The sequence below is a fragment of the Vanessa atalanta genome, chromosome 12 (assembly GCF_905147765.1).
Source record: "Vanessa atalanta chromosome 12, ilVanAtal1.2, whole genome shotgun sequence".
Lineage (NCBI taxonomy): Eukaryota > Metazoa > Arthropoda > Insecta > Lepidoptera > Nymphalidae > Vanessa > Vanessa atalanta.
Window position 1 is genome coordinate 6,768,607 of NC_061882.1, and position 16,083 is coordinate 6,784,689.

Sequence of the window (16,083 nt, forward strand, 5' to 3'; positions counted from 1 at the left end):
ACAGCCTGTAAATTTCCCACGGCTGGGCTAAGGCCTCCTCTCCCTTCGAGGGGAAGGTATGGAACATATTCCACCACGCTGCTCCAATGCGGGTTGGTGGAATACACGTGTGTCAGAATTTCGTTGAAATTAGACACATGTAGGTTTCCTCACGATGTTTTCCTGTACCGCCGAGCACAAGATGAATTATAAACACAAATTAAGCACATGAAAGTTCAGTGGTGCTTGCCTGGGTTTGAACTCGAAATAATCGGTTAAAATTCACGTGTTCTAACCACTGGGATATCTCGGCCTAGTGGTTAAAAATTAAAAAATAAATGTAATTGCAATGCATGTATCGCATAAAATAATACAGCTGCAATAAAAATTAAATGTCGGAGAGAGTAAAAGGTGATCATTAAGGTATAAATTACATATTCGAGTGTAGCATAGTAAATATTTGGCTGTTATAATTATTTTATTTTCGCAAGATACCTACTTTAGGTAGTATTTTTTTTGTGTCTGTTTTAGTCGTACTGTTTATACAGCGTCACCGGGAGTTGGGGCGAGTACAATACTCAACCTTGAAGTTTGAACCCTTTTGGGCTCAAGATTGACGTCCTGAGGGTGTCTCCTATGAGATCTCACCTCAGCTCAGAACGTAGTCGGTGGGGTGGGGGACACATTAGGCAGGTATTGAAACGCTACTTACTGACTCAACTGAAACAATTCTCGTAGATGTGATTACACAGTGACTATCCGTAAACATAAAAACGTATTAAAATTTATCGCAGTCACTACTTTTTACTAACTTTTTTGCATTTTATAACATAGGACGAGTAAGGGGTTAAATGCCCAGGGTTTTATATCAATAAATAGATATTTAAATGACATATTTAAAAATAAATATTATCGGTAATACTGAAACGAAAAGTAATCACAATCAGCTTGCAACAACAACGTAACAATGTGACGTAATAAATATTTGTATTGTTAATATATTAATTATTAGCAACATTCTCAAAACTTCGCTTATTTATTTTTAACGCCGGCAGAGTTAGGGGGTGGCGCGATGGGGCGACAGCTCATGGCGCCATTAGGAGCCATATAGCTATTAGGGGAGCTTCGAGATCTGGAGTCTTCTACCCTACAGTTATCGTTAGAGTCAGATCTTGATCAAATTAAGACCGGGCCTGATAATAGTCAGACATTGTAAGGTGAACTTGAAAACACTTTGACATGTTGCAATGAAATAAATCATGTATCGATTACTATACATAAATAAGATATAATATATATGTCAAGTGTTGTCAATACAATTATAAATAATAATAATAATAATACAAAGCTCTATGATTTATAATTTTTACCACGCCCCAGTAGGTATGCAATTAAGTATAAAAAAATATCAAATGTCAATTGCTTCAATGACAGTTTAATTGTTTTAAGGAAATTACACTTATTTTTTTATTTCGACGATTTAAGCTTATTTATAAAATAAAATCAAACCTTTAAATATATATACATAACACGAACAATGAATAACGAACAGTTGAAATAGGTAAATATATAATAATATTGGTAAACAGTAATGGTACTGTTGATCGGAGGTTACTTTATAATTGATCTTCTGCCGCTAACTTATGAGAACAAATTTGTATTTCCTTAGTAATCAAGTTTTCATGTCTGATGTCAGTGTCAGCAGTCAGTTGTCAGTTGTCACTCTAGTTTGTATTTTTAAACATTTAAGGTTATATTTTGAACTTAAGCACAAAGTATTAAATTTTATATATTGGAATAACAGTGTTCATGTGATTAATAGATATGTTTGGGTTAAATGCTAAACGTATTTTCTACGTTTGTGATAAAATTATATCACGTAATTTTATAAGTGGTACAAAGTTGGAAATACCCCGGCGAAATCCTGGTATCGATAATAGATTAAAGGCATTTCGCAATGAAGGTATCAAGATTCAGAAAGATGATGTTGAAGAATTTATTGAACAGTCAGAAAGCAATTTCCAAAATGTATGTTTTATTGATAGTTACATATAACCTATTTTCGACAAATCTTTAATTTTAAGTAAAGCGATTAAAAATATGCAGATCTGATGTTTGATAATTCACAATATTTAGTTGTTCTTATATATATGCAATAGTGTAGTGAAAATACTATTACAGGTTGATGAAGTTTATGATGAACATTTATTTGAGACATTAATTGGGAAACACGATTTGCGGAAACAAATCGTGAAAGAAAAGTATTTTAAAGAAAATTTGCCAAATCTTCTAACATGGAGTGAAAAGGAACAAATCCGACACTTGGCCACAACCCAGCCTCAAGAATGGACACCCCAGAGAATTGCTGAGAGTTTTCCCGTAACTGAGCAAGTTGTTAAGGTATATATTTTGTGAATATTTTTGTTCATGTTTAATTTCATTTTATACAAATACAATATGCTTGGAAGTGTTTACCTAAAAAAACTGTTTTTTTTTCAGAAACTATTGAAATACCCATGGAAACCAGCAACAGATCAAAGAATTGCTCGACATGATGCATCAGCAATGAGAAACTGGCGAGAACTCAAAGATGGGACCCTACCCATTTCAGAAAGTCTACGAGAACACTTCCTTAAATTCTCAAGTAGAACAATACCGCCACTTAATAGAAAATCAATTAAAATGGATATTTCACAGGAAAAAATGGGAGAATTTGAACAAATTGTTAGGAAACATGCTAATAATGAAAAAAAAGAGGAGAATAATGAAGACCATGAAAGCCATGAAACAAATATGGCAGATGAAACAAAAACTAAACTCAATTCAGATTTTAAAAGAGTAACATTAGATGAATTAACTACTAAAATTAAGACTCGTTTAGCTCATGGTCAAAATGTAAATGTGCCAGATAGAATAATCATAGATTCTATTACAAAAAATAATGATGAATCTGAGACAAAACCAGAAATAAGCAAAGAAATTGAATTAATTAACGAAACCAATGAAGAAAAAGGTTTAACAGAATTCAAAGAAAATGATAAAAATGTTATTGTAGGCGTTAATTATCCAGAAAGAATAAGGATTCCCAAGAAGGCATATAAGAAAGGTGCAACTTATAAAATGAATGACTGCTTCTATGATGATGACGGCAGATTCTTGTACCGAGTTATAGGCATGGAAAATAATTAAAATAAGTATGTACTGTAATTAGTTTGTAAATAAAATAAAACAATCGAAATGAAATGAAGCCTTATATTTTTTTTATAAAAATTATTACCATTTTAATAAAATAGTTGTCCATTACATGAAATAAATTTGAAATAATTATTGAAAATAATGCTCACATATAATATTATTGCATGTCTTTTCGATTACCTTGTTCAATAAGATAATTATTAAAAATAACAATATAATATCTACTTTATTATAAAAATACATTTGATTGACTATCAATATTGTACATAGAATGGAACATAAAATATGGCTTTTAACATCACCGGAGGCAAACAAAACAATAATCAAGTTATATAAATGATAACATAAAACTGATTAGTGATTATATAATGTATACGAAAACTCAATACAAATATAATTGCAATTAATTTAGAATTAAACGCATACAACTTTTTGATTTGTAATAATTGCCTCGATATATTTCATTTGCTAAAGCTACAGTTTAATAAATAACATGTCGATCTCGAGCCACTTTCACATACAAAACAATCCAATATTGGTAAAATCATGAGTATTTGTATATTACACATTTAATAATATTGATATTGCCGAATTCAATCAAATATATAATAAGTAGCTCTTCGTTATTAGGCCGTTTATTAATGTGATGATTCTAATTTAACTTGTGGGTAGTTTACACACAATTGCTTTAACAATAAAATTACATAACCGTATACTTTGACACGTATCAAATACTTATAATTTGGCAGTCACATTTAAAGTGACTAAAATATTTCTATTTGAAGCTAATACGACAAGTAATACTTATTAGCACAACTCTATACAAAACAGTGCATTTTTGGAATGAAAAAAAACTGCGACAAAATAAAAAATCTAGTGTAAATAATAATATGCTTAGACAAATATTTGCAAACAATTGTGTAACAACCACTTCATCGAATAGTCGGGTAAACTATGTCATGATCTTTTAATTTTTATTCTTATTTTTTTAACATATAATATGTATGTACATTAATTTAATTGTATAATAACGATTCCAAATTATTTTGCATTAGCACCCGCAATCCTATACTAATATATATGCCGAAAACAAAACCATTTAAATCCAGTAGCATTATATATACATAAAATCTAATAATAAATTTATTTAGTTTTCAACACAACACTTTCGACATGACTTCACTCGTGCGGGGTGTTATTTGTGATTTAAACACGTGATCACGATAAAAATAAAACATTATAATCTTTTCAATTCGGGAAAATATTTAATACATCAATAACACGTCCCGTTAAATAATACTCAAAATGTATAAACAATAATCATTTTATTTTGAATTAAATTAGACTTTAGATTTTTAAATAATTATAAGTTTTGCAATTTTGTATAAATGATTGAGATTTCAAATGATTCCTCGTTTAATATTCAAAATGAATAATTGGGGCAATAATTCTTAGATAACTACACCGTAAACAACCACTGAATTGATTTACGTCAATTTTATTAGGAGTTTTGATGTACTTCACACGAAGATTAGTTTAACAGTCTTCGACCTGTTCTAGGACTAACCGTTAACGCCATATTGATCCCCAGAAAGGACGGGAACTTTCTAGAACATTTTTATATAGTAAGCATCATGCAGTTATAAGCTGAAACTTAAAAATACTGGACGGCGAACGCACGTACTGTTATGTAATACTCGAATAATGTTTAATTACGTACTCATAGTTAGAATTTCATTTCAAAAACTAATTTGCAATATTTATGTACACGTCGATTAATAATTATTATTAATATATTATATGTTACAGTTTAATGAACGCGGTAATGGCCTTTGGGACCTGATGTAAAGAAACTTTTTTTTTCTGATAACTAGTCTGAATTCTGAATCGCAGATTAAAAAAAACAAACATTTGGGATGGTTTCTACTGTTGATTAAGACAAAATCTGTCAATATATCATGATGATATGTGATCATAAGTTGTAACCATTTCTTTATTTTAGTGAACAATTAAGAAATAAAACGTAAGCTTTACGCATTAATTTTAAACCTTGTACCTTTACAACCATAAAATGAAACTAATAAGGCGTATTGATACTTGGACCGCACAGAATAAAATTCTAATCACGTTTAAATTTACAGAATGTCATAATCAATATCTAACTTCTAAAATATTCCATAAGAATGCATTTGTTCGCGACATTTGAATAAAATTCTGTTCGTACTTATACTTCTTATCCGAATTATTATTCATGTACAGTCAAACGCAATCTCTTGAAGTAATGCCTGCAGCATATGGCCGTCGGTGAAGGCGGTAAGTCCTGGGGTCTGGCTTCAGTGCCGAGTTGGTCGAGGGCGCGAGTGTACTCGTTCTGCAAAGCTACGAAGTCAATATTCTGTTCACCCAGAGCCGCCATGGCCAGGAAGAGAATATCCCTGAAATATTATTAAATTTTAAATTTAACTGAATCTACTGACCACCTGACCACCGTCAGGTACAGTATTGACGACGAAATTGGCCAAAATTTGAATTGAACTATAAAATAAAACATTCTTATTATTTTTACGTAAAAACACTAAGATTTTATTTCCGTTTTACACCGGCTCACCTTCAAGCTAAAGCACCTTAATACTTCGTACTGTAGTTTTGAGATACAATAAATGGTAAGCGACTGAATGCACAAAGATAGTAAAAGTTAATAAATTTAAATCTTAGTTTTTTAATTAAATTTTCAATAAAATTTACACAGATCCTATATCATATAGGTTATGATTTAAGAAGATATTTTTATAAATTTTACACAACTTTATAAAGTAACTCACCTGTAGTACGAATAGTAGCGTTTATTTCCGCAAGTGGATTCTCGCCATGAGGCCAGCTTTCTGATCGCGTCCGAGAGATCATTACTCAAGAGACCGTCCAACACTGCCAGTACGACTCTGTGTAAAAAAAATACATGCCTTGCGTGTTTACTATTAAAATTTCGATATAATATGGACTAGTAGAGCAGTTTTCGTGCGAACACTTCTGCGTCGGGCAGCCCCCCACTCCTTTGTGACCCACAAAGGAGTGGGGGGCTCCTAATTAATATTTTACAAATTAATTTGAAAAACTTAATTTCGGTCAGTGACTAATGTCAATAATCAATCGACTTTTAAAACAGATAGATATCTAAAGACACATCAGTCCACTGGGAGCGCAGTACTCACGAGTAGTGCTTGGTGCAGTCGTGGTCGGTGAGCAGCAGCGCGCGCAGCGTGCGCGAGCGCGGCTGCAGACGGCCGCGCCACGCGCGGTGCAGCGCCGGCGCCTCGCCCTCGCCCTCCCACGAGCACACCACCGCCACGCCTGCGGGGAGCCCCTTGCCCGCTGTAGTGTTTTGGTGTTCACCTCTACTCACCGCTGATGCCAATTATTACAGAGTACCCTGTGCTCTATATTCATTACGCGTGCAAAATTTGTTGTATTAAACGAGCTAAAGCTTCATCTAACGTTATTTCATTTTAATAACGCTTTAAGCTGGATGGAAGCAAAGTATCATAAAAATATTTTGGAATGACAGTTCGGAACAGAGATTGAGAATTAAGATATAATTTAACAGCTATTTATCTCCCGCTTCACTTGGGTGTGAATTAAGCTTTAATAAATTATATTTCATATATAGATAAGTAAACAATTAAAAACGAATATATTTAATAATCGGCCTCTTTGTTACATTTAGGGATCATATTGTATAGAGATTATAGAAAATACTAACTTAATTTCTTTATCTCTTATTTTCTCATCCTATTTAATTGACACGTGTGTTACAAAACTCCATGAACAACCTCTTCGTATTCTATATCTTCTCTGCCAGAAACCATACCCTAACTTTCGTATTTATAACATTAGTAAGGTGTAATATTTATTATAAATTAATAAAGAAAAATATCTTACCGACAGGTTTTTCTAAATCCGGCAGGGGATCAGAACTTTGATACTTCGCAGAGTAATCGGGACTTAACAAATCGGGGAGGTGATTCTCGATATTGGCGCGTTCTAAGAACCAAACTAAATTCCAATAAACTATAGGATGCGATTCTACGAACTCCGGTTCAGCCAAACAAGAATCGCCTTCCCTACCTAAAAACAAGAAACACATGTCAAAACTGCTGCTATTTTTTTTTAAGTTCATATTAAAATAATTTTTACTGTATCTCACCTAAAATAGATTCAAATTCTTTCCTCAGAACCAATGGATTTAAATAAGGCACGCTTAATGTTTCTGCTTGCGTTTGTCCTATTCGAATTACCTGAAAAATATAAGGAAATATTACTGTCTTTTTTTTACGTTAATAATATTAAATTTAGACTAATAATAATGTTATGCTTCTGACTCAATTTCAACTATAGCTGACAGTGTTTAATACCGATGCAAATGCGCTAAAGGTGTTCAATATTACAACAAACACAGGTATACTAATTATACTAAAGGACATTGACATTGACGACCAACTTCTGTAATCGGACAGAGGTACCTCTGTACCGTACCATACTTAGCTAGTGTAGCATACCTAAGGATTTCTTAAGATCGGTAGTGTAATACCACCGACTCCTTACCTTCAAGTTGCTCCAAAACTTTTCAAAATACAATTATACAACTTACTTGTATTGATAGAAGAGGTACAGTATGTCGTCCACAAGCAGTACAACGCGTGTTGAGATTAGAATCGTCGGCCGCCCAGCCCGCCATGATGTCTTCGTCGTAGAGAAATGCGAGGCACTGGTGGCATTGTGAACACGACGTTATGTGGACTTCTATTGATGGGTTATCCAACTTTGAGTTGTCCTGCTGAAAATATTTAAAAATAATGTATTATATAAACAAGAACTTGTACCAACCGGTCAAATTCACCAGCTCACAAGACAGTTAATTGCGAATCAGTAAAAATAATAATTGCTATTCTATGCCAACTATTGACATCGTAAAATATTTCATTGCACTGTATCCATTACAGAATAATCATATACAAATTTATTAAATAAAAAATGTTATGATTGATACATGCAAAGAAAAAAAAAGACCAATTTTTTGGGCATGTAATAAGATTTGTGAATTCGAGATTCATTTCAAATGACATATTAAGTAGTGAATATTAGTATTGATACATGAAAAGGGAGATGACCAAAGACAATATGAATGGATTATACGAATGGAGGTGGAGATCGAGAACTGAAATTTCAATTCTAATTCATTCAAGACTATTTCATTATTATAAAAAAAGTTTTAAGTGCAATTATTATTAATTATTTCGATTTATTTACGATGAGTCTCTAAGTGTTGTGCTTTTTCAATATAAACTTACGGCGGAAGGGTAGAGATTGTCGGGCAAGTGCGCCAGCAGCGTGGCCAGCGAGCCGCGCTCCATACTGCACGCCAGCTCGGCGTCACTCGACGCGCGACGGAACCCAGACCCCAACGTAAACTCTGGAGATGAAAACTTTTCTTAGTATACAATTATTCCAAGAACATTGACACATCACCAACAGCGTTTTGTTTTAAAGCTTTGATACGAATGTTAGAAATATTGGAATTGCAGGAATGTATTAATGTGAATGAATCCTTACCATCTGGATTCAACTCAGAAGATCCATCCGCTGAATCTTCCTCCGTCATGAAACTGGTCAGGGCGCTCGTTGCGTTGCCGATAGCGCCTTTAACCGGAGTCGAGTTCGCTGATATAACCTCTTTCATCTCGTCAAATTTCTTCGCCATACTGGTCGCCGCAGACTTGAGACTACTGAGACCGCTCTGAAGCAGCTCGTTCGACTTCTTACCCGCTATACTTGTTGGGCTAATGGAGTATAATTTTATGAATAAAAATTATAAGAACGTTTACATTGACTTTGAGAAACAGTATTCACGCAGTGGATTTATGATTGAAATTTTTGACAAGGCTTACTTAAACTATTGAAAATTAACATGGACTAAGACACAACATTTTGATGTAACCTTAAAAATAAAAAGCAAAAAAATATGGCAGCCAGTGGTTAAATATATAGACATGTTAATGACGAAAATCCCCAGACTTATGTTCTTCAGCAATATCAGTTTAATGCTTACCTGAGGTAGTTCTCGATCATTGCTTTGCCGATATTCATGTTTTCCTTGCGCAACGACAGTCTTGCAGGCGAAAAGCGTCTAAGAAAATAAACAGCTAGCTGGCGTACGGTGCGAATAAAAATGTGAAATCAAATAGTATACCAATTTCATCACAAAACTATATTTTTTATTTAACACTATCACTGAAATGTATTAGTATTCACGATGAAGAAATTGGAATAATATGTAATAAAGCATAATGGTGACTAAAACAAAATAAAAGTCCATAAGTCATCGTATACTAGCATGCTATATGTTTAGAATTTTGATTAGCAACTAATGTAACTATATCTGAACAATTCAATAGAATTCCCTTTCTCGAGTAATGATTTTCATATAATGTAGAATCTACTAGGAATTCAGCATGCAATTTTTATGTTTTCAACTACATGCTATGTTTCTATGAATGAATGGTATATGTATGATGATTTTATACATGTGAATAGTATAATTATGTAGTTCTCAACGTAATTTATTATAAATTTTCAATTAAAAGTTAAAAGTGTTGAATAAAAATTACCCGAGAGCATAGTTATTCGCAAAATAATTAGACATATTTTATATTACTTAACATTGATGGACTGATATAACCACTCGAGGTAATGAAGATTTATTCTGTTTTCAAATATAGTCAATCAATGTTAGGGACAGTCAAAAGTGTATCATAATGTTTCATAGCTCAACGTTTAATGGTTGCTGAGCGATTTGAAAATTACACATTTCATTTTGAGCCTTTTTTAAAATATGCACTTGCTTAATTGCTATATTTTGATAATATTATAGAAATATTACTAATAACTGAATAATTGATAGCAATATTTTATCAAATGATATGAGATCAGAATAGCCACTTAAGAAAAGTTCAATTTGTTTGTGTAATTTGTAAATAAAAAATAGGTAATTACTCTATAAATCTATGATGCTCAATATAATAGTCCAAAAAAATAATGTTGATATATATACGTCTTTAAAATCATCTATTGAGAATAACCTCCATCACAGCTCATGGTGTGTGGTAGGGGCTGTGACTCACCCGAAGCTGATCTTGAGCGTGTTCCCGATGCTGGCCAGGCCGGACGACACGGTGGCGGGCGCCGTCTCGCTCCTGTGCAGTTTCCTGCCGGCAGGAAACTATCGAGCTCATCCCGCTCGCGCGCTAGCCAGCGCTGCGTTAGCGGGGACACGGTTAGTGGGGACTCGGGCGAACGTCGAGGCAATTGTAGAGAAAATCAGTTAACTAATACACACTGAATATGCAAACGTAATTCGTTAGCGCGTAACAAGCGCGTACTCACGATTAGCGCACGATTTGTCCATGTACATGCGAATCGAAAGCTAAACGCCTCAGTGTGACCTACCGGGAGGGAGAGCGGGAGGGGCTAGAATCCAATATTAATTAATTTCGGACCGAATCGATAAAGGATGTTAAATACCCAGTCAGGGGCGCGGTCTCCTCCTGGAAGGAGCCGCTGCGGCGGTGGAACAGCTTGGGGCTGACGCTGAGGTCGTGTCGCGGCGGCGGCGCGGGCTCGGGCGCACGCTCGCGGGGGGGCGGCGCCGCGCACGCGCTCAGCGCGCCCAGCGGGTCGTCGGCCAGCACCGGCGTGCGCGGGGACAGTCTGGGCGAGGGCGAGCCGTCTCAGTTGGTTATTTTTATAAAAAAGTAGTACCAATTATTCTCATGTTATATGAACAATTTTTCATACTACATGTTAAAAATCAATATTTTTTTAATTAATTTCAATTTGACTACAAAACGTATCAACTTTTTTCACGTAATAATGTTAATTTGTAAAGTTGATAGCACAGCTTTTGTATATGACTCACTTAAGGGGTGATGATTTTGTCGTCTCCAAAGGATCAGTAGCAGCCGCTTCTTTCTCTGGTTCCTCAGGAAAGCTTAGCGTTCTTGAACAGCGAGACTTAGGATTTGACGTGCCTAAAATACAGTTATAATAAAATAATATATTTAACGTTCGTAAAAAACAGCTATGATCTCTGAAGTCATACACTCAGTATTCCTAAACAATGGTTGTTTTTGATTTATTTTGAAGGTTTGGTCAAACAAGTTGGTAGCATATACATTTTTGAATACTACTCCAATAATTATGTAATATAAAATAATTTACTTACCACTAGAGAATGATAGCCTCTGTAAGTTCTGAACTATTTGCGCATCTCCTGCGAAACTCTCGGATCGTGTAAGGATACGTAAATCGGACGGACTATCTGGACTTACGTGGATCGTCTGCGGAAGTTACAATGACTTTTTCATAGTATTCCTTTTTTCTTACAGCAGAATACATAATATCATGAGTAAAAAAATATTGTGAGATAATATATTTTGTTTACATTTCGTAGAAAAACTCTTAGGTATGTTTCTAAGAAGTTAACTTCTGTTTAAAGTATTTAATTTTTTAAGAAATCTCTAGTCGATAGTAAATAATAAAAGACGTGAAAAATGCCGAACCTGTCTCTTCTCAGCAATCGACAACGTCTGCTCGGTCTCCTCGTTTCCTAACGAGTTACTCCTGGGCCTCGTCGTCCTCGTCAGATCGGGATCGGACGGCAGACCTGTAAGAATATAAGCGCGTCACTACGCCGGGCCACAGCTAGCGCGCTCGTCGGGCGCGGCGCGTACCGGAGATGAGGATGCCGGCGTGCGCGGACAGCTGGTGGTGCCGCGGGTGCGCGGTGGCGGCGCGCACGATGTTCCCGCGCCGCACGAGCGCCTCGAACGCGCTCGCCCCCGCGCCGCTCGCCTCGCCCGCTGCGCAATCGACACGAACGCTTAATACACTAAACCGTCCTCATTGATATGCAATTCTACTACTATATTAAGTACCAATGTATCTTAATATTGCTTATCATATTATTGAATACAAGATGTATAAGAATTAAAGCGAAGAAACACTTATGGCTAACGTTATGATAATTATAGAAGAGAACACTAACCAGAATCGAGACTAGACCTGCTGCGAGTGGGTTCGGCCAACGCCAATGCCGATAAATCCGCACCCTCACCGCCGACAGTACGTACTCGCGGTAGAGTACCCGAGCCTGGAAGCGTACACAGTAAATAAGAAACATTCATCTCAAAAATACTGTCGTCAACGTCATGATATAACATAGCTGTGAATAGGGCTGTTATTGTTATATTATTTGAAATTTCACCGAATTTTGAATAGTTACGCCACATTTTTCTTATATTTGTAATAATGGTAGTCCACAAACGAATTCAAATAAACTCATGATATTCAGATATATGTGCGTGCGTGCGTGTGCGCGCGTACCGCTGAGCGCGGCGCGCGCGGCCCGCTGCGCGCCGGCCTGCCGGAACAGCGCGGCGCCCAGCACCGCCACGCGCAGCTTGTTCCACAGCAACTGCGAGCCGCTGACGAACACAACAAACATTACTCATTTATTTGCTGACCGCGTAATGCCTTTGGTCTTACTGGCTTTTACAGCGCCTCTAAGCTGAGGAACGGGTACTGGACATCCCCTAACATTTGAACCATTTCTGGGACTTGTACTACGACATAAAAATAGTAATGTATAGAATGGACACACCCTTGTGTTCCCCTAAACGTTATTACTACATATTATGAAACAAATTAGAATGCATAGGGAGATTTATTATACAGATATGCATTTCAATAATCGGAAATATAAATATTTATTTAGTAATAATAACATATTTGCTTTGATTGAGCACTTTCTGGCGTGATAGTTTTCGATCTACTCATGGTATTTATTATTTATATGATACAAGCAATAACCAATTAATCAACACAAACGTATAAACTTTATTATATTGTAACCGGATTTACGTAGACAATTTAGATATCCAAGCTAATTTACTTTCGTACCTTGGCATATCTTGCGGCCACTCTGCTTCGAGCACGCACCGGTTGTAGTAACCGTATGTGAGGGCATTGGGTTGTAGTCCAGCTCTCTTCATCAGAAACAGCAATTGTACAGCGAGTACTGGCAAGGAGTGAATACCGCATAGCTGCATCATTACTCTGTAGCATACCTGTTTAAAATATAAAATATTATAAGTTCGATGCGATTTCCCTCACCATAGTACATTACATGCATGCATTACATATCAGAAATAAGTCAAAAATGCCGATTCTTATTTAACACGTTAGTGTGTAAGCTTTTTTATAAATTAGAAATATTATAATACTGACCTCATCGCAAGGCACTCTCAGTTTAGTTGCACGTTCCAGCAGCTCGTACGCGCTGCGAAGCGTGGCGTGTTCCTTTCCCCGACACAGTATGAGGCGACACGGTAGCGCCAGGAAATAAAGCGAATAACATGCGCCCAGGAGACATTTCGCCCACGCTTCGGGCGAGAGACTAGCTTTACGTGCCAAACTAGAAACAAGAATATATTACGGTTTTCAAATGAATGATACGGGAATCACAAGGAGGAAAGAGGCGCATGCATTGTGTCGGTATGTGCAAGGGGAGGGGGCGCCGCTACCGTACCGCTGCGCGGCGACGATCTCGTTCTTGGTGCGGCGCGCCATGGGCGAGGCGTCGGCCAGCGACTCGGCGGACGCGAGCGCGGCGGGCGGCGCGGCGCGCAGCGAGCGGCCCTCGCGCCCGCGCGTGGCAAGCCGCTCGTCCAGCACCAGCTTCTCGTACGAGTACTGCCCCTCTGCGACACGCACGCGGTTAGTGACGGACGCCTCGGCGCGGGACCCTCGCGCTCCCGTGACTAATTTTCCGACTTATTTTAAGCTCTTTAATAATGAACAAAAATGTAAATACTAAAAATCGGTGCCATTAAATGGTTAAATGGAGTGTTTTATTGATATTATAATTTGAATTTTATATCGTGAATTTATCCATGAACTGATGAGGAACGAGTGCTATCAACGTGGGTTTCCGTTACCGGGGTCGGGCGGGTCGGGCGGCAGCACGAACACGGTGCGCTCGGAGGCGTTGGCGGCGTCGAGGCCGAGCAGCGGCTCGTCGACGGCGCCCACGCGCTCGGTGCACTCGTCGAAGAACGTGAGGCCCTGGTCCACGTCGCACACGAACGAGCGCTCCTCGATGAAGCGCGTGAACATCTGCGTGCGCATTATGAGCGCGTAGAACCGCTGGTAGGTCTGAAGAGAAAGAAAAATTAAATTCAAAATATAGATTTTAATGAAGTAGGCTATTACAAGAACTGTTGAATCGTCATTCTACAGAAATGTGCAACGTAAACCTCCAAACCATTCCAATTCGGAATATCGATTCTGCCGAGAAGAATCGGCAAGAAACTCAGTAGTTACTCTTTTCCAACATTTGAGATGCAAAGTTAGGTCTGTTAAATAATACATCCCGACTGGTTAAATAAGTGTTAAAATACTATAATGCATTAAAGATCATTCCTGTGTTTCTCATAGTCATCCTTTCACCGTTAATATGAAGGTGAAATAAGAATTACCTTATCTCTGGATCTCAAGAATGCGTCCATGTGGAATAATGCGTGCGGATCGGTGGTACCAACGGTGGGTGCTTTGGTGATCGGTATGAGATAGCTGCGGTAACCCTGTAGAGTCACCGCCATGAACCGTAGAAACGCTTCCTGGATCTTCAGTTCTAAAGCTTGCTGAAAGATAAATACGATACTTTAAGTTTGTAATCAATTCCAAGATATTTAATTGTTTAATAAAAATAAATAATAAATAAATATTGGACAATATCACATACATTACTCTGATCCCAATGTAAGCAGCTAAAGCACTTGTGTTATGGAAAATCAGACGTAACGACGGTACCACAAACACCGAGACCCAAGACAACATAGAAAACTAATGAACTTATTCTATATCGACTCGGCCGAGAATCGAACCCGGAACCTCGGAGTGACATACCCATGAAAACCGGTGTATACACTACTCGACCACGAAGGTCGTCAATAATAAAAGTAGTAAGTAAAGATTTACCTCTTTCTTTCTTTTCTGAAAATCCCGATCTAAGCTTGTTGTAGGTTCTCCATTATATTTACTATCGTTTGATGAATGGACAGGCGAGGCTACAAAAATAATTAATATTTAGGTATAATAATAATGATATGTAAAACACAATAAAATGTATTACAATACATAAATGTGCATTTAACCTACCGGGTCGTATGTTTGAAAATAACTGTTCAAGTGTCTGGCGAAGCGTTCTCGCTTGTCGTTTCGGTAGAATTTTTAACGATATATGTCGTTGGGATTCACATATCTGTAAATAACAAATTTATTTTACAATTAAATATAAATTGTAATTCATCGAAATACAGTCAATTTCGTTTTAGCATTAGCATTTTTTTAGCATTAGCAGCCGGTAAATTTTCCCACTCCTGGGCTAAAGGCCTCCCTTTGAGGAGAAGGTTTGGAGCATATTCCACCACGCTGCTCCAATGCGGAACACACATGTGGCAGAATTTCGTTGAAATTAGACACATGCAGGTTTCCTCACGATGTTTTCCTTCACCGCCGAGCACGAGATGAATTATAAACAAAAATTAAGCACATGAAAATTCAGTGGTGCCTGCCTGGGTTTGAACCCGATATCATCGGTTGAGATGCACGCGTTCTTACCACTGGGCCATCTCGACTCTTAAATTTTGTTTTAACATACAAATAAATAATTTTACACAGAACTTTAAGAACAATGCACGTGTCAAAGTCAAAGTCGAAGTCAAAAATCTTTATTCAATATAGAAGTGTTTACACTTGCTTATTGATTGTCAAAAATCTACCACCGGTTCGGAATTT

General features: G+C 36.9%; 2 protein-coding genes across 10 annotated transcripts in view; one reads left to right on the top strand and one right to left on the bottom strand.

Moving 5' to 3' along the window:
* Positions 1–1,702: 1,702 nt before the first annotated feature.
* LOC125067964 lies at positions 1,703–3,206 on the top strand. Its single transcript, XM_047676914.1, has 3 exons — positions 1,703–2,007; positions 2,161–2,379; positions 2,479–3,206. Exons 1-3 carry the CDS (start codon positions 1,804–1,806, stop codon positions 3,166–3,168), a joined length of 1,113 nt encoding a protein of 370 aa, XP_047532870.1. The 5' UTR covers positions 1,703–1,803; the 3' UTR covers positions 3,169–3,206.
* Positions 3,207–3,217: 11 nt separating this feature from the next.
* The window catches only part of LOC125067963 (DENN domain-containing protein Crag), a 29,760-nt gene continuing 16,894 nt past the window's right edge, over positions 3,218–16,083 (bottom strand). For 2 of the 9 annotated variants that reach the window (XM_047676906.1, XM_047676904.1), the window contains exons 12-35: positions 15,445–15,547; positions 15,265–15,353; positions 14,763–14,927; positions 14,223–14,439; positions 13,814–13,985; positions 13,513–13,699; positions 13,186–13,352; positions 12,610–12,710; positions 12,272–12,376; positions 11,958–12,086; positions 11,787–11,890; positions 11,450–11,564; positions 11,144–11,255; positions 10,750–10,935; positions 10,350–10,433; positions 9,278–9,355; positions 8,782–9,008; positions 8,520–8,641; positions 7,820–8,005; positions 7,376–7,466; positions 7,111–7,296; positions 6,384–6,543; positions 5,997–6,113; positions 3,218–5,609 (exon numbers count right to left, since the gene is read on the bottom strand). In XM_047676906.1, the coding sequence (XP_047532862.1) occupies positions 5,420–5,609; positions 5,997–6,113; positions 6,384–6,543; positions 7,111–7,296; positions 7,376–7,466; positions 7,820–8,005; positions 8,520–8,641; positions 8,782–9,008; positions 9,278–9,355; positions 10,350–10,433; positions 10,750–10,935; positions 11,144–11,255; positions 11,450–11,564; positions 11,787–11,890; positions 11,958–12,086; positions 12,272–12,376; positions 12,610–12,710; positions 13,186–13,352; positions 13,513–13,699; positions 13,814–13,985; positions 14,223–14,439; positions 14,763–14,927; positions 15,265–15,353; positions 15,445–15,547 (3,393 nt within the window). In that variant the 3' untranslated portion in view covers positions 3,218–5,419. The remainder of the gene's footprint in view (positions 5,610–5,996; positions 6,114–6,383; positions 6,544–7,110; positions 7,297–7,375; positions 7,467–7,819; positions 8,006–8,519; positions 8,642–8,781; positions 9,009–9,277; positions 9,356–10,349; positions 10,434–10,749; positions 10,936–11,143; positions 11,256–11,449; positions 11,565–11,786; positions 11,891–11,957; positions 12,087–12,271; positions 12,377–12,609; positions 12,711–13,185; positions 13,353–13,512; positions 13,700–13,813; positions 13,986–14,222; positions 14,440–14,762; positions 14,928–15,264; positions 15,354–15,444; positions 15,548–16,083) is intronic. The other 7 variants (XM_047676908.1, XM_047676905.1, XM_047676910.1 and 4 more) reach the window with 7 other exon arrangements.